This window comes from Thunnus thynnus, chromosome 21, assembly GCF_963924715.1.
Source record: "Thunnus thynnus chromosome 21, fThuThy2.1, whole genome shotgun sequence".
NCBI classification, from domain to species: domain Eukaryota; kingdom Metazoa; phylum Chordata; class Actinopteri; order Scombriformes; family Scombridae; genus Thunnus; species Thunnus thynnus.
The window spans coordinates 3,157,914-3,183,435 of NC_089537.1; the positions used below are offsets into that span (position 1 = coordinate 3,157,914).

A 25,522-nucleotide genomic window follows, 5' to 3' on the forward strand; every position below is an offset into this window, starting at 1 on the left:
TTTGTTTGGTTGTTTGTTGTGTCATTGTTGTGTTATGTATTATTGTGTCATGTGCTGTTTCGTTTTCCATTTGTTTTATGAGTGTTTGTTTGGGACCCCAAGATGTCTCCTACTTCACTGTTAAGTCAATTCTCAGTGTTTGTGCACTGGAGGCTTCATGTTTCCACATCACACTTGTGTATATTGAATATTGATCCAAGATTAGCTCCAAATTAGCTGTTATGTCACAAATCCTGCTGGTATGCCCACTCCTCAAAATCAGATTTTCAGGGTTCACAGAGAAACTTTCCACTTTCAGCAGATGAATATGAAAACAAACTCTGCACACACATCATTCTGAACAGAGACGATCAAACATTCAGCTGTGGGAACAAGAGGAAAAACACATTTTTGAGTGGAGGGGGATGTTAACTAAAGAAAACCCAGATCCAGCGATAACAGAGGTCTTACTTAATTGATAATTCGGCACAATATTTTCCTGAAACCTGGTTGTTTTTAGCTCACTAATACGAATGTGACAACTGACACGCGTCACTGACACTGGTGGAAAATTAATGGTTAAGAATAGTCATTAACAATTTAGCTGTCAAACGCGCTGTTTTGTGTGTTTTTGTGTGTGTTTTATTCCGCTGACATGAGAGAGAACAAAGGGAACCTGTCCACATGTCCCCGCTGCAGGGCCCCCGGCGCACTGCTAAATCTCATTGGCTAACACTGTGACACAATCTGACCAATCGCGTGCCACGACACTGAGAATCCCTAACGTTGGCTGATGTGATTGGCCCAAACGTTTGGCGCCTCTTGAATCTGCTGCAGCCGTAGTGGGCGGTGAGTGAGAGAGCAGTTTGAACCGCGGCCGTGCCGAGGCGGAAACATTGAAGCCGGACAAATCGTTTACAAGGCAGTGGTGGAAATAACCAGTGTGAATCCCACCTGTAAACACGGTGTCTTTAGTGGTAAAGCCGTGTCTAGAAGGAGGGGACGGCTGGTTGGTCTGTGTGCCGACTCCGTGTGCGTAAAGCCGGCGTCGCGTAGAGAATCACTCCCTCCTCCGGAGCTAACCGCTAGTTAGCCACCGAGCTAACCGTCCAGCTAGCTGTGCTAATCCCCAACACAAAGGACGACTTTGCCCGTGTTTGTCGTATCGATCTCGAATCACCCCGTTGAATGAGGACGGAGCCACCTGTACAGGTAAGACGAGGTGTCAGTGTTGGTGTCTTTAATATTCAGCTCTTGATGCTTTGCGGACGCCTCAATCTTTGTTAACTAACCAACTGTTAGCTAGCTCGCCGGGGGTGTCGTGCCAAATTTTGTATCCCTGTCAGAATTGTTCCCCTTCGTAAAGAGATACTAACTTTTTTAAGCCTAGTTCTTACACATTTCTTTAAATTTAAAAATGGATGCTGGAAGAGCCACTCTTCCTTTCAACTTGGACCATGGTGAAGTCGTTTTTATGCCGGGAGAAACACACTTATGAGGGGATACAAACTTGGTACGACACCGGCAAGCTATCGACAGCTAAGAGTGCATTTTACGTAATTTACATTTGATTTCATATGATGGCATTCATAAAAAATGAAAGAAAAATAAAGAAATGAAAAAAATGAGGTGTTATGATGGAGGATATACATATACACACACACATGTGTATATTAGGGTTTTGTCAGTATCACATTTTCATGCTATGATTGTTATGGATGTTAATAATAATAATAATAATAATAATAATGATAAGAAGAATACCTTTATATAACACTTTTCAAAACAAGTTATAAAGTGTTTTACATACTATTTTATAAAGAGAAGCAAAGGGTTAATAAATCATAATAAAATACACTGAAAGATAATAAAATAAACAGTAATATATATATTTTTTAAAAAGTTAGTCTAAAACAGTGAGTTTTTAAAAGTGACTTAAAAGAAGACAATGTGTTAGCAGGTCTTTCAACAACTGAGGGGCCCTAACAGGAGAGCCTAGTCAACTTTAGTTTTCAGGTTTGAAAGGAATGACCTATAGCGATATCACAGTAAGCAGTATTATCGCAATAACCAACATTTCCTGAGATCACACTATTAGCGCTAAAATATAGTTAAATTACCTCACATTTTATTCACTTAACAGTGGCCTGTTTATTGCAGCTTTGTTGGACTCTGCATAAGAAACCCCCCCCGCCCACCAAAAAATGACTTTGAATGCAGCTCAGTGTCTTTTTAGATTCTACACACCCATTCATATATTGAAAATTAATACATTTTTCGTGATGAAATTGATCGATTGATTTCTGGAGTGCAAGAATTGTGTTGTAAGTTTTATCTGCTGGGTATTAACAGTTAAAGTAATCTTTTTAAAAGGCAGAGAAATTAGTAAAACGCACACAGAACATAACAGTTATGCTGGGCTCTTACAGGCCAGAAGCGCTAACTAACACCTGCTCCACATAATCACTAACAAAAACCAGCAGAGCTGAATCTGAGCCGTGAGGAAAAACGTAGTATGTTTGATCTCAACCCAGGGAGTTTGTCAGGTTGGTAAAATGCAGCATTCTCTGTTAACATTACAACTAAACACCTGTTAATTAGCCACACTGCAGTGGGTTGACGACTATGTTGATATAGACAGTCATGGCCAGAGGAGCCGGACAGACAGGAACCTGGTTCTTGGTGGTTATTCTGTCTCTGTCTGACCAGTAGAAAGCTCCGTCTTTGTGGCTAAATAAAATAAAACTGCTAATGAAGGTGGGAGAGCTGTGAAGTGTTTGATGTCGTCTGAAACAAAGATAATGATGGTGGTGAAAATGGCTGGCAGGACTGACAGTTTGCCCATGGTACATGGTAAAAACAGTACACTTGCATACCTCTTTTTATATATATATATATATATATATATATATATATATATATATATATATATATATATATATATATATATATATATATATATATATATATATATATATATATATATATATATATATACACACACATACAAATACCTCATTGATTAACTCATTTATCAATGTCAAATAATCCTTTGGTCCTTATATTTAACATTGATTTGATTACATCTTTAACTCTTCAAGGCTGAATCCTTATTTTATAGCTCGCCATCTGCTTCCTTTTACAATAAATCCTTCAATGTTATGTAATTGTGAACCTCATATTTAATCCATTTATACCAGTTTCAAATATCACAGTTCTTGTTTACTGATTTTATAAAGTATTCTTTTCATTTCTAAAATTATGTTTACATTTGACTTCCAGATGTTAAATAAAGGTGGAGTAAGCTCTCCTTACTATTGTTATTTGAAGCTAACTGGTCCTGAAAGCAGGTGGAAGCAGTCCTTATCTAGATTAATTTACATCCTTGTATATCCAGATATGTCGTTAATGAACTTGGCTGTTTCCTGTTATTGCTTGACATGTCTCTGGTTGTCTGCTAGAGTGTATTTAGATAAAGAGGGAGAGGCAGAGAACAGCACTCTGGATGATGTGTATTCTCTAAATCAAACCAGGACACTTAACTGGGAGGTGTTTTCACCATCAACAAGACACGCTGTTGGTCACTTAATCAAAGATCCCTCTGTTTGTTTGTCTACGTGCCATATATTCAACCAGTGGTGGAAGAAGTATTTAGATCCTTGTTTGAACTACTTTGCCCCTCCAAAGGGTCATCAGATAAATGTGAGGGGTCGTGAGATGATTAATGGGAGAGGAAAGAAGAAAAAACAAAGTTCTGATACACAAATCTGTTTTCAGTTTCTGGACTTTTTTCTCTAATCTTTGATTTTTGTGAAATATTGGATCATTTGAACATTTATTGAAATGAAAGCATGTGAGAAGTTTAGAGGGAAAAATCACTATTTGGTGGAGCTGTTAACAACTCATAGACATGTGAAATGTGACCCCGACTACACACTGCTTTTTGTAAGACGTCAAAAGCCAAAAAGGTTGGAAACCACTGGTTTCATCTTTAACAATGTGTTGTATTTTAAAAGCTTGTTATATTATCCATTGTGTCAAATCTTCATCTGAAAAGCAGCTAAAGCTGTCAAATAAATGTAGTGGAGTAGAAAGTACAATATTTCCCTCTGAAATGTAGAAAGTAGCATCACATGGAAATACTCAAGTAAAGTACAAGAACAGTTGTTGGGTAAATGTACTTTATTGTATTATTTACAACATCATATGAACTGGAGTCAACTATGTATGACCAGTCATTTCTGGTGCTACTTTGTAACTGAGGCACCTCTTTGTTTCACCATATCAGTTTGAAGTCATGTCAAACAGCCACATGTTGATAAAGAGGCTCATACACACTCAGTTACATTTTTTTTTTTTATGTACACGGAGCTGATGCAATCTAAAACTACGGCCCTGCAGTGAATACAGCCGTAGTGGGAGTTGTGATGTCGAAAGCGTATTTAGTGCGGTAATTTTGAAGGCTGTTGAATTATATGGTGAGCTGTTTCTAATATTTTCTCTGCTCCATTCATATCAGTGAGGATGTGCTAAATATTAATAGGTGTACTCAGTCCCCCACGTTTCTAACTGAGACTGCAGCAGCATGTCTCCATGACAGCCGTCTGACATGTCTGATCAAAAGTGTGACATTCAGTCAGACCAGCCGGGCCGGTAGGCAGCGACAGGCGCTGACTGCCGGGGTGACAGATGGATATCACACATGGACAAGAAGACTGCAATTCATAAAGAGTAGAGAAAGTTTCCTGTTCTATACCCCCCCCCCCCCCCCCCCTCTCCAAGTGAACAACAGATCTTGCAAAGAGGTTTTGGGGAATCCCGTCACTTGCACCTGAACCGTCCTCCACAGGAATGAGAGCTGAGTTGAAGCTGTAGTTGTAGATGAGTTGTTGCTGTGTGTCTCTCGGCGTGGGGGTGGGGGGGGTGGGGGGGAGATTTTATAGGATTATTAATAAGAAAAGTTCCTGAACACCGTCTAAAACCTGCAGCTACAACATTTCATGGAGGCGACATTTCTTAAAATGACAACCGCAGTTTCACTTCCCATGACGTTACTATCCTTTCTGATGTGATGAACATTTATTACTCAATTTATGAGGTACTTTTTCCTTCCATAAAAGAAAGTTGCTGATTATGTATCAGTGTCAGAAATCAGTTTATACCTGTATAACATTGTTCTTATTCCCACGATTTGAAGATTGATTATTGCGTCCGAGTCACAGATATAAACCAGTTTTCTCCCACTTTAAAGCCACTGTTTTATAGTCTGTACTCTTTCCTAAACTAAAGATAGATGACGTACTGTATCTCCTCGTATGTTGCAAGAACACATGATTTTATATTTTCATATATAGTGAGATTAATATAGATAAATGAACAAAAATGATAATAAAACATTGTGTTTTGGTGATGTGTTCTCAAAAAAAGTAGACGCGTATTGGTTTGAGAAATGGCTTCACTTCTTGCAAAAGGGATTTAATATCTACTTCACTGTGCAGCAGAAGTTAATATATACAGTGTATATATATATATAGTTTGTACCAGCCCAACAGAAAAGGCTTTGAAGATTGGAGACATGTCTTCAGAAAACGCAGTAAGTGAAAAACCTTGCAGGTTATTGAACAGCAAAGTCTGTCTGGTTCTTGATGGGAAGACCAGCTTATCTGTTACTGCACTATAATCATAAATACAAAAGGATCAAACATAAACTGTATAAAAATAATGGACGTAGCCACTGTAACGTCACCAATCGGTTTATGGGCTCCTGTTTTGAAACCTTGAGTTTGGCATTTTGAACGTCACCATCCTGGGGTTTGTTTGGAACCAGAAGTGACCATATTTGGACGAGAGCGTGGAGCTGGGGAGGAGCTCCGACTACAGCACCTCAGGCACCGCTGTGGTAGCGACTTGTCAATCACAATGTAGCACGCCCTAACGCGTACGCTGCTTTATCGTCTATTTTACTCTAAATGGGGACCACAATTTATAAAATGAACATCATGCTGTATTGAAGAAGACTTGAAACCAGCGATTGAGACAATAAACTCATTAGGAAAGTGTTTACTGAGGTAATAAATCAAATAAGAAGTCGAGTCATTCTCTCATAGACTTCCAAACAATCGGACTTCTTTTTGGAGCCAGTGGAGTCGCCCCCTGCTGGCCGTTAGAGAGAACGCAGGTTTAAGGCAGCAGTTACTCGACAGGCACAAGCTGGAGATGATCAGCAGACTTTATTAGGCCTCAATGTCTCGTAAAAGTGTGACGATATCAGTTGTGACGACATTGATTATGAAAACTGTGTGAAGACGCTCCTTGTGTTTTGACTGCAGGGTGATCATGGTGCTGACTGGGAAGCGTTCGGAAAAGGGTCCTGCCTGCTGGAAGAGGAGAGTGAAGTCTGAGTACATGAGGCTTCGGCAGCTCAAACGCTTCAGACGGGCCGACGAGGTCAAGGTTTGTTCACACACACACACACACACGTTTACAAGACGTTCACTCCGTGCACATGTTCAGAGAAATTAGTTGAGGGGCTGGTGCATGTTAACGGTGGCTGGCAGAGGACTAACGATCATTTATAGCATTAAACACAGTGCAAAAATACCAGGAAGTGTCATCAGGGGAAAAAAAAGAAGGTAAATGTTTATTAGGTTCTTGGTTGTGTTTGGTGTTTGGCAGAATTGCAGAAGAGACGTTTGCTTTTAGAAGACAGGAGGCTGTTTGTTAGTTTGTCTTTTGTTGTCTCCCTGTTTGTACGACAACACTGACCCACACTACTCTTATAAACTAACTGAATCGGATATTTGTCCAAGCTGCTGTAAACTCCTTCAGCTTCTCACTGTTCCCTTGTGTAAAACTGACAAAACAGCAGTTAAAAATAACCACATTGAGATTTAGACTTTGAGAAAAACAACTTTCACCACAGGGTCAGTGTAGTAGAGGAAGTTTCAGTTGTCATGGTGTTGTAGATGTTTCTGATCAAGTAAAGGCTTCTCATGTTGGTTTAAAAGCTGAAGTTCAAAGTCATATTGACCTTGATTTAGGTTCATAAAGTCCTAAACCTTCACCCTCACTTCAGCAGCACTTTGTCTCTGTAATGGTTTGTTTAAATTGTCTCTGCTGTTCAGGCAGTTGAAGAAAAGCTTTAGATGCACCGGGGGAGTCTTTAATTCAGCCTTTTGATTTATGAGAAATGTTCATATAAAAGAACATAAAATGTTGTTAATTCATCCAGACAGAGAAGAGAGCAGCAGCCACAGCTTCTGGAAATTCTTTAAATCACTGTCAGATATAGAGGCTACTTAACATTCCAGTAATGTTCTCTGTCACTTATACTGGTGATGCATCTTTTATTGGTGATGTCACTGTTTTTACAGCGTTTTAAAAGGGAAACTCAAATAAAGTTTCATCTGCCAAAACGGCTGGAAGACTGAACAAAGTCTGTGAAATGTTGGCACTCCGCTCCCATCAGTTCCTCCTTAAAATTTTTTGTTGTTGATTAAAGTTTCCTTGAACTCTTTCAGAGCATGTTCAACACCAACCGTCAGAAAATCATGGAGCGGACCGACATTTTGAACCAGGAATGGAAGACCAGGAGAATCCAGCCTGTTCACATCATGACGTCTGTCGGCTCCTTAAGAGGAACCCGAGAGGTCAGTGGATTGATCGACATCGTGTTCGGTGACCCGTCATGTCTATAAAGTGTTTTGTCAGAAGTGTTAAAAGGGTGTTCTGAGTGTTCCTGTTCCCTGCTGTCCATCGCAGTGCACGGTGGACAGCGGCTTCTCTGAGTTCCCGAGGCAGGTGATCCCCCTGAAGACCCTCAACGCTGTGGCCTCAGTCCCGGTCATGTACTCCTGGTCACCGCTGCAGCAAAACTTCATGGTGCGAATCAGAAAACCTACTGTAAAATGTTACTTTTTGCATCCGGTTGTGATGATGTGTTGTTTGTAATGTTTTTTTTTTTTTTTAAATTGTTGGCATTAGGTGGAGGATGAGACGGTGCTCCATAACATCCCCTACATGGGAGACGAGATCCTGGACCAGGACGGCACTTTCATAGAAGAGCTCATCAAGAACTATGACGGCAAAGTCCACGGAGACAGAGGTGAGGCTCGGTGGCGGTAAACGGAGCCCGTAGCTGCACTCGAAATGTTCTTTCTGCACTCTTGAGCATCCTGTATCAATATCTCTGACTGAAAATAGCGCCGTGTTTAAAAATATGCAAGGGAGGTGTAGCGTTGTGGGTGTTTTCCGTCAGTACTGAAGGACTGGTGAGGATGTGGAGAGTGACTCAGAAGGTCCAGTTTGAGTAATAGATTCAAGAGTTTCAAAACTTATGAGACACTTAAACACAGCAGAGCGGTTTATAATACGATGACAAATGTTTACAAATGTTTGATCATTTTATCCTCAGAGATAACGAGGTCAACGGTAGATGAGGTCATATTGTAACGAGGTAAAAGTTCAACTCAAGAGTTTGTGGCTCTTAAAACTCATCTTTAGAGATGTTGCTTTGTATTTCTTTATTTAAGTGTTATAAGTCATAACCGTCAGACGTTTTCTGCACGTCTTGTGTTTTGTAGAGTGCGGCTTCATCAACGACGAGATCTTCGTGGAGTTGGTCAGCGCTCTGGCACAGTACAGCGACAACGAGGACGATGAGGAGGAGGAAGAACAGGACTTCAAGGTGGACAAGATGGAGCTGTGCGACGGCAAAGAGCACCCAGAGGACCCCCGCAAGGATGGCCTCATCAACAACGAGAGTAAGTACATCAGTCTTTGTAGGGTCAGATGAAGCCAACCTGCCTCTTCACCAGCTGTTCCTCCGCGTCGCTTGCTAACGTCTCGGTGTGTCCAGACCGACAGATTCACGTCGTTATTCTGTGCAGCTACTAAACTGAGCACGTTGTGTTTCCTGCAGCTTTAGGACTGTCTTTGCACTCCCAACAATGGATGCAACATTTTTTTTATTCATTTATTCCTGCAGAGTATCACGTAAAATCTGTAGAAAACTTTTTAATACCTCCTTTATTTTCTGTTTTCTGTTTCCTCACACAGTGAATTTGGCAGGAAAGATTACAGTTGAAACTGCGTCCAATCATCTGCACTTTTACACAAGTTTAATAAATCACACAGGTCACCTGATAAGGAAAAGGTCAAAGTTTCAAAGTTTAAAATGATATAACTGTCAAACCTCTGGCCTGATGTTGATGAAACATGAAGGGTTAAAGATTATTTGTATATTCTGCAGTTTCCTTCATGGCTGAACAACATTTCAGAAGCTTTTGTTTCATTTAATAAAAACCTTGTTAGTTAGTTTTGTGCCCTGATGGAAAGTGTGTGTGTGTGCGTGCATGTGTGTGTTCGTGTGTGTGTGTGTGTGTGTGTGTGCGTGCGTGTGTGTCTCTGCAGGTCGAACCAGCAACGACAGCACCAAGAAGTTTCCTTCTGACAAAATCTTTGAAGCCATCTCCTCCATGTTCCCCGACAAGGGCTCCACTGAGGAGCTGAAAGAGAAGTTAGTGGGTTTTGTATGTGCGTGCATGTGCTAGCGTTGTCATGGTAACGGTGAGATAAAATCAATTGAATAGCATAGCATTAAATGACACAGCCCATTGTGACTTTGATTGAATCCAAATACACCTAAACTGGCCACCAGAACCGAGAAACAAACATGGAAGTATTTCTCTTAAAGAAACAAATCCAACGTCATCGACTGTTGATGTATCTGTGTTTGAAGCTCAAAGTGAGTCGCTCCGGCCGTCGCCATCTTGGCAGCGCGTGACTCTGTCTAACTCCCAGCCAATCAAAAATAGGCAAAGAGGCGGGCCGAATGGCTGAAACAAGCCACCTAGTGGCTGGCGGACCTGTCACTCAAAGCAGCCATGTCCTTCATTATTCATTACGGCTTAATAAAACTTAAATGAGTGAGTTATAAAAAGAATCACCCCCCGTACAGGTGTCATGAAAGAGGAAATTAGCTACAGAGACCAAAACCGTTGTTTGTACCAGACTGTAAACATGTTTATTTCTGCTGTAAAGTTGGACATTTTAACATGGGGGTCGATGGGGATTGACTCTCTTTTGGAGCCTCAAGTGGCCATTCAAGGAACTGCAGTTTTTGGCTTCATTTTACAGCCTCGGAGGTTGCTGCTTGATATTTACACCTCTATTCGCAAATCAGGTTTAATATATTTTGTCATATTTACACTTTTATTTGTAGGTATTATGGAAATAATCAATGATAAATGTTAACTGTTACTGTCGTCTTTGATAATGAACCTTTTTGCTTCACTTGATCTTTGTCACAATTCTGTAATAACGATTTTCAGCGATCATTGCCAAAGTGTTTTGTGTTCATGCAACTCATTATGGCTCATATATCGTATTGTCTTTCAACTTATCAGATTGGCGTCAAAAACCCAGTATTGTTCAGCCACGTGTGTCTCAGCTCATGACTCATGACTGCAGCAGCTCTGATTTCTGTGTGTGTTTTTGTTTTTTCAGGTACAAGGAGCTGACGGAGCAGCAGCTGCCGGGCGCGCTGCCCCCCGAATGCACGCCGAACATCGACGGCCCCAACGCTCGCTCCGTGCAGCGAGAGCAGAGCCTGCACTCCTTCCACACACTGTTCTGCAGACGCTGCTTCAAATACGACTGCTTCCTCCACCGTTAGTACTCTCACACACACACACACACACACACACACACACTCACACTCCTCAAGCAGCCGGACGTACCGACAGAAATCCAAACAATAAAGATAACATTTCCATCATATTAGCTCAAAATGTGTAGCAGTAAACAGACATTAGGCTGTTAACAGTTTAAAGTTGTGATGTGGTTTTAACCGGCAGCTTTAAGGTTTAAATTTGTTCCGTCAAGTTAAACTGAAAGTCGTCTGATGACCTTAAAATAAACGTCAGACTTTGACACGTCCAACCAGCCGCATCTTCTCTAAACACCGTCTTCCTCCTTGTGTTCCTTCCTTTAGCTTTCCATGCAACTCCAAACACGTATAAGCGCAAGAACTTGGAGAACCTGGTGGACAGTAAACCCTGCGGCATCGACTGCTACATGTACCTGGTGCAGGTGAGTTCATTAATACCTGAAGCTTTCACGGCAGCGTTCATGGTTTTTATTTCTTTTTGAGCTCTTCTTGTACTTTTTCAAACACTAAAGGTTTGGAAACATCCAAAGAGAGAGAAATAAACGCTGACAGCCAGCAGGGATTGTTTTTATTTGTGTACGAGAGCACCGACAGCGTTGTGCTGTTGTTTCTCAGGATGGGATGGTGAGGGAATACCCTGCAGGTGTAGTTGCAGAGCGAGCCAAGACGCCCTCCAAGCGCATGGTGGGCCGCCGCCGCGGACGACTGCCGAACAGCAACAGCCGGCCCAGCACGCCAACTGTTTCCTCGGAAACCAAAGACACAGACAGCGACCGCGAGGGCAGCAAAGACGACGAGCGGGACAACGACAAAGACGATGACGACAAGAAGGACGACAACACCAGCAGCTCGGGTACAAACTTAAAAAATAAAACACGAGTCTCTAAAGGAAAATGATCGATTCCCTTTGTTGTTGTTGCTCTCTGATAACGGCGGTGGTCATGTTGTATATCTGTGCAGAGGGAAACTCGCGCTGCCAGACTCCAGTGAAGATGAAGCTGACTGGTGAAGCCGAGGCGGTGGACTGGAGCGGAGCCGAGGCCTCTCTGTTCAGGGTTCTCATCGGGACGTACTACGACAACTACTGCGCCATCGCACGGCTCATAGGCACCAAGACCTGCAGACAGGTGAGAGCTGAGTCCTGACTGGATGTTTGATTGTCTCACACATGAACCGCAACCCTGCAAGTTATCCGGAGACCCTGAGGAGCTGCATGTGTGAACACAAATGTCTGAAACAGTCAAACGGACTTTAAGCAGCGAGCTCTTTAGTGAACGCTTCACTGTGAAGCTAGCTTTAATGGGAGAGAGGACTTCCTGTGATTTTTTTTGTAAGATAAAAGCTGTTTTATTTCTGCTGAAAAGCTTAAAAACACTAAATTACAACTGCAGCGTACTTTTTGCCTCCTGCACGCTCTGCACAGGCCTCACCTGAACCAAACAGAGTGCTACATGTGTGAAACTCTGGACAATGTCCGGAGTTTATATGTGAACACGGCTTTAATCTTGTTTAAAGGTTTGTATGCGTTATACAGAAATTTTGTCATCTAGCAGGGTTAAAAGTTTAAGAACCAGATTTAACTGCCAAAGATCAAACTTCTCTTAATACTAAAACATTCTGCACTTTAAACATAAATTTAAAGTTAAAACTATAAACTAATCCACAGGCAGATTTGTGTTGTGCTCTCTTGTGTCGTCACTGCGGAGGCAGAGAACTGAACACATTTACAGTGACTCAGATGTAAACACGGATTCTCTCTCTGCGACAGATGAAGGTATTTAAATGTGGGAATTATTCAGTCTTAAAACATTAGTGTTAAACAGGTTCTGACTGGTTTTTTTTTAGGAATAAAATAACATCAACGTACCACTTCTGTGTGACCTCCACAGTCTGGGTGTGAAAGTGTTGCAGAGGATTTAAACTCATCCAGCAGAATCTTATGTTTATCAGTTATAACAGGTGCAAACAATGACTTCTGTTGTAATCTGAAGAAATGCATCATTTCATAAAAATCTGAAACACAGGATCATTTAAAAGTAGAATGTCGACGGAGAACCAAACTAGCAAGAGATCAGCTGGTCTGTTAAAACTGGAAGCTGAAAAGTTAAATGTTTTTAAGAGTGTAACCTTTCATTTTTATGACACTCGATGACTATTTAACAGGTAGAAGAGCTTTATGAAGTGAAAACCTTTACGTACATTAGTCTTATATGAGGGTTTGCAGGTGAGGTGCTACAACCAGGAGTCGTCTTCAGACTAGAGCTACAATCATTCATCAATTAGTTTATCAACAGAAAATTAATCAGCAACTATTTTAATAACTGATTAATCGTTTTAGACATTTTTTTTTGAGCAAAAACACAAAAAAAATTCTGGCTGCAGCTTCCTGAATTTGAGGATTTGACACTTTTCTGTCATAAATGATAAAGTGAATATTTTAGAGTTGATTTAATAAAACAAGACAAGATGTCAGTATGAGCTCTGATGAAATTATAGACAAAATGATTTATTGTAAAAATAATCAGCAGATTAATTGATAATGAAAGCTCTACTATAGATTAAACTCTTCCTGACGTCGTCTCGTCTTCGTCCTGCAGGTTTACGAGTTCAGGGTCAAGGAGTCGAGCATCATCGCTCGCGCTCCCACTGAAGACGAGGACACGCCACCGAGGAAGAAGAAGAGGAAACACAGACTCTGGGCCACTCACTGCAGGAAGATCCAGCTGAAGAAAGGTCAGAGGTCACGTCAACCTGAACATGAAAGGAAACAGGCGTGTAGACGTGCTAATGGAACTGGGAAAAAAACCCACTAAATACACTTAAATTCATACTCAGTTACAGTTTGTTTTGTTGTTGTTTGGACTCAACTGTTTTTATAAGATATAAGAGAAATAAGACTTCTAAGTGTGGAGGAAGAGTGTAAGATAGCAAAGTTTGTATTTGCATAATATTTCCATCTCCTTACAGACGGCTCGTCCAATCACGTGTATAACTACCAGCCATGTGACCACCCGCGGCAGCCCTGCGACTCCTCCTGTCCCTGCGTCACCGCTCAAAACTTCTGTGAGAAATTTTGCCAGTGCAGCTCTGAGTGTAAGAAACACACATTCACCTTTTTTATTATTATTATTATTATTATCATCATCATGGAGACGATGAAAGACGGAGGGAAACATGCTGCTTAACGATGTTTGTAACCAGGTTTCTTTTAGTCTCATGATAACAACAAAACTGCTTTTCATAGCTGCAGGAAGAGAACACAGATCTGCAGGAGAAAGAGGATTTAATGGCCACGTAGACACTTAAAACAGATGCTGAAGTAAATGTTTAAATGTCTCCAACACAACTTCACTGGAGGTTATTGATAAGATTCACACACAGATACAGAAAAAAAAATGTGTCATCAGTCAAAACGCAGAATAAAACTCTTCAGGCTGCAGCGATATTTCATTAAAACAAATCAAAAATACTGTAGAGAAACCAGATTATATGTTGACATTTATCACAGTAAAGCGTTTAGAGCTGCAAAGATTAGTTGATTAATTGATTAGTCTATTGACAGAAAATGAATCTGCAGCTATTTAGATAATTGACTCACAGGTTTTGACTTTTTAAAGGATTTAATGCTGAAAAATTGCTGATTTTTAGCTTCTCAAATGTGAAGATTTGTCTTTGTTGTAGATGATCGTAAACAATAACTTTGTGTTTTGGACTGTTGGTTGAACAAAATAAGACATCTGAGGACGTCGCCTTTAACTCTGGGGAAACTATAACGACTTCTTTTTATAATTAAGTGACCAAATGATTAATTGAGAAAATATTAATCAGGTTAATTGTAATGATAATGAACATTTAAACAGTTGCAGCTCTTGCTAATGTGTTCTCTGACGTCCTGCTGTGACCTCCCCGTGTGACACTTTATACTCAGTAGTTTGGATCAGATTATACATTTTTGTCAATGATATCAGATTGACGTCTTCAGATTACTTCCTGTGAAACGGGAGAGTTTGCTGTTCTTGTGTGTTTCTCATAATATGCGTCTCATGTTGTGTCACTGTTTCTGTGCCGCTGTGTGTCCGCAGGTCAGAACCGGTTCCCAGGTTGTCGGTGCAAAGCCCAGTGCAACACCAAGCAGTGTCCCTGCTACCTGGCGGTCAGGGAATGTGACCCCGACCTCTGCCTCACCTGCGGCGCTGCAGAACACTGGGACAGCAAGAACGTCTCCTGCAAGAACTGCTCCATCCAGAGAGGAGCCAAGAAGGTAATTTTCACACCTTTTTTAGTCATCGATCTTACTGAACATATCCGCTACATACATGTGTGTTTTTGTGCATCAACACATCACAACCTCATTCTGATGTTTCCCGTCTTAGCACCTGCTGCTGGCCCCGTCAGACGTGGCGGGATGGGGCATCTTCATCAAAGAGCCAGTCCAGAAGAACGAGTTCATCTCTGAATACTGTGGAGAGGTACGTGAAGCTCTGACTGAGCTGCTTCATCCAGATTATATAAAAACTGTCTGTCAATGAGGTTGAGAGTTTATTAGTGGTGATCAGACACTTGAGAGTTGAACAGAAGCTTTGTGTTCACGAGCTTAAATTCTGACGAGTTCAGCTGCACTTGAACGCACCGTTCCTGCAGTTTCCTAAACGCAGCATCAGGCAGTGAATGAGCAGCATCAACACACCCAAACTCAATGTTTTCAGCACATCAGCTCCTCGTGATACTTATTTCCCAACGTCGACATGTTCAACTCTTCAGAAAAGCAGCGATTTCATCACGTTCCCACCTCAGATCAACACATCCCAGCTGCCATTCCTTCCTGTTGGTGTCAGATGATTTGACGCCTTCGACACAGTCAACGTGTGCTGCACTTAACTCTTGACTGCGTTTCTAGAGTTTTGACAGGAAGAAATGCAAAAAAAAAAAATCAATGTTTTTGATGGAATATGTTTTTGTGGAGAGGTACGTGAAGCTCTGACTGACCTGCTTCATCCAGATTATATAAAAACTGTCTGTCAATGAGGTTGAGAGTTTATTGGTGGTGATCAGACACTTAAGAGTTGAACCAGAAGCTTCGTGTTCACGAGCTTAAACTCTGACGAGTTCAGCTGCACTTGAACCTGCATTTTTTTTTAAAAAGATGATTGAGCCTGAAGGCAGCATCAGGCAGTGAACGAGCAGCATCAAAACACCTGAACTCAATGTTTTCAGCACATCAGCTCCTCGTGATACGCTGCTGTTATTTCCCAACGGCGACATGTTCAACTCTTCAGAAAAGCAGCGATTTCAGATCAACACATCCAAGCTGCCGTTCCTTCACTACTACTGTCTGTGTGATGTGTCTGTTGGTGTCATTTCCACAGAGTTTTGATGAAAGAAATGCAAAAAAAAATCAATATTTTTGATTGAATATGTTCGGGTGAACTACCCAAATATATTCTCTGTGCAGGAAAACTCTATAGTGGATTAAACACTTTAAAAATGTAAGATTTTGAGACATTTTATGTGTTTGTACATGAACTTCTCTATCAGCTCTTCTCAACTGTAGAAAAGTATGAATATAAAATATAAAACTTTTTGAAATATTAAGTGTAACATGACGTTGGTCTTTGCAGATTATCTCTCAGGATGAAGCAGACCGCAGAGGGAAAGTCTACGATAAATACATGTGCAGCTTCCTCTTCAACCTCAACAACGGTAACTTAACGAACACGAGAAACTCACAGCGTTGATGTTGAAGATGTAGCTCTGAGCAGATCACTTCCTTTATTATTATTATTATTTATTATTATTTAAATCTGTTAAAGACAACGCAGGTTTAAACGTTTGTTGTTTTTGTCTCTCCAGACTTTGTTGTTGATGCCACAAGGAAAGGCAACAAGATCCGCTTCGCTAACCATTCTGTCAATCCTAACTGCTATGCAAAAGGTAAGAAGATGTTGCCGAGCAGCCAGCGGCTTTACCGAACCACGTGTCTCCGTCACCGTGGTAACTCGTCTGTCTGTTTCTTCGTAGTGATGATGGTGAACGGGGATCACAGGATCGGGATCTTCGCCAAGAGAGCCATCCAGACCGGAGAGGAACTGTTCTTTGACTACAGGTAACGGCGTTCATGTGTTTGTCTTCATTTCTAATAAACCAACAGGAACAACTCAGAGGTTTTTATTTTATCCAATAACATCAGTGTCTGAGGTTATTATCCTGCAACCTAAATAAATTCCTTTATTGCTTTATTGCGTACCATCTCTGTCTGGAATCAGAATTACACTATAAACAGACTGGAAGAAACCGGCTAGCTTAGCAACATTAAGGCTACAAACAACCCATAATGCAACACTCTCTGTAGGAGCTGATCAGACCTGCCAGCACTCCTGTTTTTCCTGAGTTTCTCCCGTATTTTCATCCCCGCTGTGCTCCCATTTTGTTTCTCCAGGAAACTCCTGTAATTTGCACATTTCTCAACCTTTATTATGAATAATCGTCATCCATAAGTTTTGTATGTTTGTCTGATGTTACACATGTTGTCAGCTGATAACAGCTTTCCTGTTATTAGTTTAACCAGGATGAGACACTGCAGGCAAAGCAGTTGAAAATATTGTTTTTCTACATGTTTATGTTTGTTGATCAGATGGTTTGATAAAGTTCTTCTTGGTTTTTTACCCTCGATGGTTTTGTTGCACAATAACGAGCGTAGATGTCGTTATTATCAGTTTGGAGCCGGTGTTACAGCGTTACTCTCTTCATTCAGAGAGGATCTCTGATCAGACGACCTACAGTTCTTCACACGCAACTTTCCAAATAAAATATTGTTTCATATTCGGGCTAATAAGGTAGATTGATGATGAAGAGAGATAAAAAATATACACAACAATGTTTAAAGGGGAAGTTGGGTTCTCTCTGATGGGTCACATGTACACGGAGGTACTGGTGATGTTTTGTTTCCAGCTTCATTCATACTGACTCTGAACTGAAGCTGCAGGTTTAACTTGAGAAGTAGTTTGAAGAAACGGCTGCAGCTGAAACTATGAACCAGTTATTTAACTGTAATAATTAGGGCTGTAGTCTGCTGGTCGATTAGTTGGTCGATATGCTCTCGTCTGACTAAATTCTCATTGGTCGAATAATCTCCGTGTTACTTTCATAATGAGAAAGTGCTACATCAGCAGCGTTCCAGGATTAATCCATTATTTCCTGCGGCGGGAGGGACAGACTAACAAATTACCAGTGAAAACAACGGGGGTGTATTCAAAACACCCCTGTAGTTTTCAAAACTTTGAACTCGCCCAACCTAACGGAGACTGCTGGGTCTAACTGTTCTCAACGGTTACTGAACGTTTACTGAATCTGTGTTTCTCCATAATGACACAACGGGAACCCCCGCCAGGTCCAAAAAAAATATTTTCTAATATTTGATATCCGAATGAAAAAATGAAATCGACAGCGTTTGAGAGTCTCTGAGCAGCGCTGTTCCGGTACGCGAGTCAACCTCTGTGTCGTTGCCGGGGAAACCACTGGTCGCGCGGCTCTGTTGAGGAGTATGTTTGCGTAGCGAGCGGGAAAGAGCGAGGGACAGAAAAGTAACGGTGGATGCGAGCCGAGCAGAGGAAAAGGTTAGTAGTTGTCAGCCTGGCAGTAAATGTACAGTACAGACTACAGTGTGTCAGTTAATAAATGCTAAGAAGTCAGGTCAGTTGTTTCCCCAAATGCTGGAAAAGTAGAGGGAGTTAGCTCCAAAGTTAGCAACAATACGCTAGCATAACCTGAAGACACAGAACAGAGAAATATGTGGCTGCCGAGTTTACGGTGCACCCTGTCGTCGCGTCCCCATTAGTTGAAGATTTGATTATGTACGATTTCAGTCGTAGATTTTCTTTGGTTGACTGCAGCCCTAGTAATAATAATTAATGTTTGGATGTGTCTTCAAAGTTTTGTTCAGACGAGACGTCTTTGTTTCAGTTCACGTGACAGTCTAGAGATTTTTTTGAGTGTATTGGCAGACACACAAATCCACACACACTAAAAACAAAGGTTGAAACTAACAATTATTTTCATCATCAATTAATCTGACGGTTATTATCGATTGACAAGTCTATAAAATATCAGAAATATCAGAAAAATGCCCTTCTGTCTGAAGTAATGTCTTCAATTCAACAGTTCAAAACAAACAATGTTTGTGTTAAAATCTGACATGATGAAGAAAAGATGCAACTCCTCACATTTATGGAGCTTAGTGACTGAAACGAGTTATTGATTATGATCAACTAATCATAGAGGCTCTACACGTGTTTCGGTGTTCAATAATAGCAGAATTTACTTTAAGCCACAATAAACTGGAGCTGTTTGATTAATGTTGAATAATATTAATGCAGATATTTCACTTGTGTCTCTGTAGGTGTGACTGAAGTGACTCTAACTGTTGCAGCTGATGATAAATATGTTGTTTATCTGTGTTTCTGTGTGTGTGTGTGTGTGTGTGTGCGTGTGACAGGTACAGTCAGGCTGACGCTCTGAAGTACGTCGGGATCGAGCGGGAGATGGAGATCGCCTGATTCTGATTCTACCTCCTGTGGATCAACGACACAAAGGCCTTACACACCGACACAAACAAACAAACAAACAAACAAACACACCTTCACTTCAGGAAATCCAGACGACTTGTCAAAATGCTAGAAAGCTTCAGGAATACTGGGAATATTTGAACACGTTGAAGCAGAATTTTGTTGCTGTCTTTTTGCCGAAATGGTCTTTTTAAAAAAAAAAAACAAAAAAAAAAACTTTTCATATCTGTTTTCTCTTTTTTTTTTTTTTTTTTTTCTTCTTTGTGTGATTTTTTTTTTTTTTTTTTTCCTTCTGTCAACAAATCTTCGTCTTCTCTCGAGGCGGGAGTCTCAGATTCATAAATCTTCCCTCAGCTGAAGGTGCAGATCAACTGCAAACTGACTCTTGTTGTTTTTTTTTAGTTTTTTGTTTTTTTTAAATGTATCTATAAAGTGTTTCAACGGTGAGAGGAGACAAACCCACAACTCTGTTTAAAACTGGCATTTAAATTCAACATTCAGGGACCAAAACCTCCACCAGCCGCATCCACACAACTGACTGGACTCTGTTTTTACTGCTCGTCTGTGTGTGTGTGTGTGTGTGTGTGTGTGTGTGTGTGTTCACTGGTCTGCAGACACACTTTGTCGTATTGTGTGTGTGTGTGTGTGTGTTTTTTTCTACAGTGTGAACTGAACCAGCCGCACACTCCTCAGAGTGCCAGATCACTGTCTGTCTGTCAAACAGGAGCGTTTTCACAAAGCAGCGTCACTCGAACACTCACATCAACTTGTCGCAAAAAACAATCCTTAATTCCATCTTCTGAGCTGTTACTGTTTGCTGCTTTTCTTTGTCTTCTATGATAGAAAACATAATATCTTTGGGTTTTTTTTTGTATTTCTGGTTTTATTGACTAAAACATGAATCTATTAACAGAAACCAATCAGCAGATTAAAGGATAATTAAAATAATCGTTAGTTGTGGCCGTTGGTGGACAATCGTGTGATTTTATGTACAAGCTTTGTGAGGAAAAAAAAACAAAACATTTTTGCTATTAAAACACATTTTTGAAGTTTGGTTTTCCAAGAATTCTTTTGAATCTATACTAACATTGGCTGAGATGCAACTAATGACTCTTTTCACTGTCAATTAATCTGTTGGATATTCTTTTTTTTGATTAATCATTTTATTAATAAAATGTCAAATTAGTAAAAAACTGCTTCAAATAACAGTCAGAAAACCCAAAGATGTTCAGTTAATAATGATATGAAACACAAAAGCAGCAAATCGTCACATTTTAGAAGCTGGAAGTTTGATGTTTAATCAAAGTCGTCGCTGATTCGGTTTAATTCATTCGTCCATAAAATTGTGAAACTTAATCAGACACATTGATTACAGAACATAAGCAGTAAAAACTTAATTGACTTAATTAATCCAGTCAAATCACATTTATTGTCTTTTCTAGCTCCTGTTTTCATCTTTTCATCAACTTTTTATATAAAAGAAAAAAAAGTCAAAGTTGTTTAAAAAAGTCTAAAAACTATTTTCAGCCTCTTAAAGTTTCAATTTTTGTTCATATCAGTGAACTGTTTTCTCTGAATTGATTTCAGATTATGTAACAGAAAAACAACTTAAAATGTGTTAAAATCTCTGTTAGGCATCTCATCATGATGCCTTCAAGTGCTGCAGGATATCCTAACATCAGGTCTGAGACTCACCTGCAGCGACGAATATCAACACAAGTGTTTTGCTTCCACTTCCTGTTTTCTTTTTTTCTTTTATTCTCATTGGTGGAGATGACTCTGCTTTGTGACGCCGCCTGTGCTTCAGGTGCTAATGTGAAATGGTCTAAAAAACATATAAACCAGCGCTACTTCACCCCGACGAGAAACTCAACCGCAGCCGCCGGTCGTCTGGCGGGTTGGTCGGTTACGTTTCCCGTCCGGAACACGTTGCCGCCGCCGCCGCTGCTGCTGCTGCTGCTGCCGCCGCCGCTGCTGCTGCTGCTGCTCTCCTCGCTGAGCAGCGCCGCTCATCACCAAACTCAACCAAAATACACCGATACCGATGAAGGTTTCTCACTCATCTTCTCCTCTGACACTGCTGTCTGTCTGTCTGCCTGCGTTTTCCCGTCGTACTTCAGGAACTCCTCCAGTTGGTTTTAGATTTCAGTCACTGATCTTCATCGTCTGTCATCATCAGCAGAGTTTTAGTCTCTAATAGATCTGAAACTGAGTCCTGAATTTACAAATCTGGTCTCTTTTATTGTGGATGATTGATTCGAGTCGTTGTTGAGTTTTCCTTCGTCAGTGTTTGAACTGAACCAAAGTTCATCAGAAATAAAGATTCAGGTTTGATTTAATTAATTCTTGATTCTAGAGCTGAAATAAATTTCACTATTGATGAAATTATTCCTCAGATTTGATAAATGTTTCAAAATCAATCACAAAATAATCAAATTGACCTTTTCTTTTCTTATGAATCACTTCTGAAATGTGTAAAACAAACTAACAATTATAATTTGTGGAATCATTAATCTGTAAAGTAACTTACAGAGTTTATAAAGTCATCAGACGAGATGAAATATTTCTGTTGGTCGGCGTCAAAAAGATTAAAAACATTAAATCTTCTCATTAAATGTAGTAAAACATGTTTTTTTTTATCAGCACTGTGAGGTGATTGATTTTCACCATAATGATAAAGTTCATGTTCTGTTTTTACTTGAATAATCTAAACAGATTCCTGTTAGTTTGTTTATTAACAGGATTTTAATTTATCAGGAAACATTTGTATTATTTTATAAAATGACACCAGCATTGATTTAAGATTCACCAACTTCTACCAATAACCTCCAATTATCGTTCAGCTTCACTTCACTTGATCAAACTAATGATCAGTTTAACGATTAGTTGATTCTCAGAAAACGTATTGATTTAATCATTTTGTGTCATTTTTAAAGAGAAAATGATTTCCAGCTTCTTAAATGTGAATATTTTATTTTCTTTTAGTCTCTGACAGTAAACTGAATATCTTTGAGAAACACTGATAAACATTTTTCACCATTTTATGGACCAAACAATCGATTCATTGAGAAAATAATCAATTTAATGAAGTTAATCCTTCGTCGCAGCCCTAATTAAATACCTGAAGTATGAAAAATGTCCGTCAGTGTTTCCTAAAACTCAACACGACGTCTTTAAATGTTTTATTTTGTTCGATCAACAACACAAAACCAACAGATGTTCAGTTTACGATGATATGAAACACAGTTGAGAAGCTGGATTTACTACGACTGGTGAACTGTTTCAGCTCTAAAACCTGATTTCCTCTCTAACGAACATAAACGTCCGACGTAGAAGTGAACTGGTCTCTGAGACGGACGCTGAGCTCGGCGAGTACGGCGGGAAAACCTGGTTTCTAAACTGTTAAATAGTCACTGAGTGTTAATAGATGTTTTCACTCTCTCTCTCTCTCTCTCTGCTGTGCCTTCAGCCTTGAACAGAACACTGAACAGTCCTGTTGGTGTCTGATTACTTTCTGCATGATGAAGTTTTAGAGGAAAAAAAAAACAAAACAAACAAACCCCCAAACAGAGGCTCCTCTTCCTCTTCCTCTTCCTCTTCCTCTCCTGTCCCGTCTGTCTGGAGGAAACTAGAGACACTGAACCGCCTCCACGTGATCACTATAATAACCTGTTTTCAGAGCATTCCTCTCCTGTTAAATAAGCCTTTTTAATAACAACAATCACACTTTTTATTTTTTATTTTGTCTGATGTGAATTCTGGTGCTCGCAGCAAAAAAAAAAAAAAAAAACATAAAAAACAAAACAAAACAAACAAAAAAAAACCCCACAGACTGGACTTGAAGCAATACCAGCCTCTTGTTTCGGGACGCTTCCTGCTGAGGAGACGTAACTTATTACAGACTTTAGACGGAGGCGACGGAGAGCGACCTTCGATCTTCATCACGTCTGTGGTTGTTGGATGAAAAAAAAAGACTCTGAAACCTGGTGCTTCACTCGCAGGGTTCCTACACGTCTGTCTGCAGGAAGTCCGTTTGATGGTGACGTCTCAGTATTTTATTTTTTATGCAGAGATTCTGACCAGAATCTGCTGATCCAAACAGTGAGAACTGTTCAAACCAGGATGTGTAGGAACCTTTTATTATTATTATTATTATTATTATTTTATCTGTTGCCTAAGATCGCAAACCTTTTTACTGCTGATTCATATGAGCCTTCCTGTGTTTCCTTACAGTGACGATGTATCTGATTGGTGCGTTGACTGCGTTCGTTAAAGCCAGTCTGGTGCTTCTTTTTTTTTTTTTTTTTTTTTTTAAGACCATTTTACACCAGTGATTCTTAAAGGAACAGTTCGAGAAACGAGCTCATGTTCTGTCTGTGTGGTCGAGAGTTAGCTTAGCTTAGCATAAAGACTGGAAACGAGGGGAAACTGTTAGCATGGCTCTGTCTAAAGGTAACAGAGTTCACCTGCCAGCATCTCTAAAGCTCATTAATTAACATGTTATGTATCGTTTTTGTTGTTTTGTTTTTTTTTAAATCTGTGAAAAAAAACTGTAGTGTAACAGAAATTTGCTGGTTTTTCAAGCAAAAATGACAAAATTTCTCTGTTTCAGCTTCTTAAATGTGTCAATTTGCTATTTTTTTTTTTCTTTGTCATATATGACAGTAAATTAAATATATTGAAGTTTTGGATTGTTGGTTGCAAAAAAACAAGAAAATTGTCATTATTTTGAAACTATTTTTACGTATTATGTAGATTACAAGAATGATTGATTAATGGAGAAAATTATATTTAATTAAACAATAATTAAATAACTGCCAGACCAGTCATTGCTACACTGAAGATTTTGTACAACAAACAAGATAAAACAACTTTATAGATGCTGGTAGATAGTTTAGAAATACTCAGATCCTTTACTACAGTAAATGTACCAATACTGCAATGTAGAAATACTCCATTACAAGTCCTGCATGAAACATCCTACTACAGTAAAAGTACATAAGTATTATGAGCTTGATGTAGTTAAAGTATTGCAGTAAAAGTACATAAGTATTATGAGCTTGATGTAGTTAAAGTATTGCAGTAAAAGTACATAAGTATTATGAGCTTGATGTAGTTAAAGTATTGCAGTAAAAGTAGTGGTTTGGTCCCTCTGACTGATATATTATTATATATGACATCATTAGATTATTAATAGTGAAGCATCAGTGTTAGAGCAGCATGTTACTGTTGTAGCTGCTGGAGGTGGAGCTAGTTTACACTACTTTATATACAGTTAGCTAGTTTAGTCCAGTGGTTCCCAACCTAGGGGTCGGTCCCCTCCAAAGGGTCAGCAGATAAATCTGAGGGGTCATGTGAAATGTGACCCCGACTACACACTGCTTTTTGTAAGACGTCAAAAGACAAAAAGGTTGGAAACCACTGGTTTCATCTTTAACAATGTGTTGTATTTTAAAAGCTTGTTATATTATCCATTGTGTCAAATCTTCATCTGAAAAGTAACTAAAGCTGTCAAATAAATGTAGTGGAGTAGAAAGTACAATATTTCCCTCTGAAATGTAGTGGAGTGGAAGTATAAAGTAGCAATTTAAAATTAGTTTCCACTGCTGGTAGGATTTTGGTACCTTTAGCCAGAGCTAGGCTAGCAGTTTCCCTTTGTTTCCAGTCTTTATGCTAAGCTAAGCTAAGCTAAGCAGCTGCAGGTTGTAGTTTGGAGTTTACAGACGTGAGACGTTTCTTCTCCTGGTGTGTAAATTAGCTGCTGACGAGTTCAGTCAGAGAATCACTGATGTTCAGAAACTCAGACGGAGAGATTTAAGGTTTGGGTACAGGACGATGATGATGATGATGATAATGATGATGAAGAACTTCTGAAACTGTCAAAGGTTCATGGTTTGTATCTGTGATTGGTGGGCTGGGTAACAGTTACTGGGCCTCGCCTCAACCATCAGCCTGCATTATTTTTTCTCCTCATGTGGAACCAGAACCACTTTCCTCCGACGACACAGGTGCTGATTTTGTAATGTTTACAGGGATTTTGTTGTTTAAAGTGATGCAGATTAAAATATTATAAATGGTTGTTTTCTTGTTTTTTTTCCTTCTAAACTAACACGACTTGTTTTAACAGGATGTTTGGAAGACGAGGAAACGTTTTCAGGATGAAGGCAAAGTGTCACCGGATCAATTCAAAAAGGAAGAAACATTTAAACTTAATGATTAGTTTAGACGTTTCTTCATCTGATCACAGCGATCGATTAACTCATTAACATGTTTGTAATCGTTTATTTGAGGTTGTGATCAGACTGAGATCAAA

General features: G+C 39.8%; 1 protein-coding gene across 1 annotated transcript; it reads left to right on the forward strand.

Annotated features, from left to right (window-relative positions):
- Positions 1 to 815: 815 nt before the first annotated feature.
- ezh2 (enhancer of zeste 2 polycomb repressive complex 2 subunit) lies at positions 816 to 25,287 on the forward strand. Its single transcript, XM_067578491.1, has 19 exons — positions 816 to 1,191; positions 6,309 to 6,432; positions 7,500 to 7,628; positions 7,741 to 7,860; positions 7,963 to 8,083; positions 8,562 to 8,741; positions 9,391 to 9,496; positions 10,486 to 10,649; positions 10,973 to 11,070; positions 11,264 to 11,501; positions 11,609 to 11,775; positions 13,246 to 13,381; positions 13,616 to 13,741; positions 14,731 to 14,909; positions 15,022 to 15,117; positions 16,267 to 16,348; positions 16,499 to 16,579; positions 16,667 to 16,751; positions 19,140 to 25,287. Exons 2-19 carry the CDS (start codon positions 6,316 to 6,318, stop codon positions 19,198 to 19,200), a joined length of 2,286 nt encoding a protein of 761 aa, XP_067434592.1. The 5' UTR covers positions 816 to 1,191; positions 6,309 to 6,315; the 3' UTR covers positions 19,201 to 25,287.
- Positions 25,288 to 25,522: the final 235 nt, after the last annotated feature.

Coding starts and splice junctions, on each gene's coding strand:
- ezh2 (XM_067578491.1), top strand. CDS start 6,316: ATGGTGCTGACTGGGAAGCGTTCGGAAAAGGGTCCTGCCTGCTGGAAG. Junction 8,742..9,390: donor TGGCCTCATCAACAACGAGA/GTAAGTACATCA, acceptor GTGTCTCTGCAG/GTCGAACCAGCAACGACAGC. Junction 13,742..14,730: donor TTGCCAGTGCAGCTCTGAGT/GTAAGAAACACA, acceptor GTGTGTCCGCAG/GTCAGAACCGGTTCCCAGGT.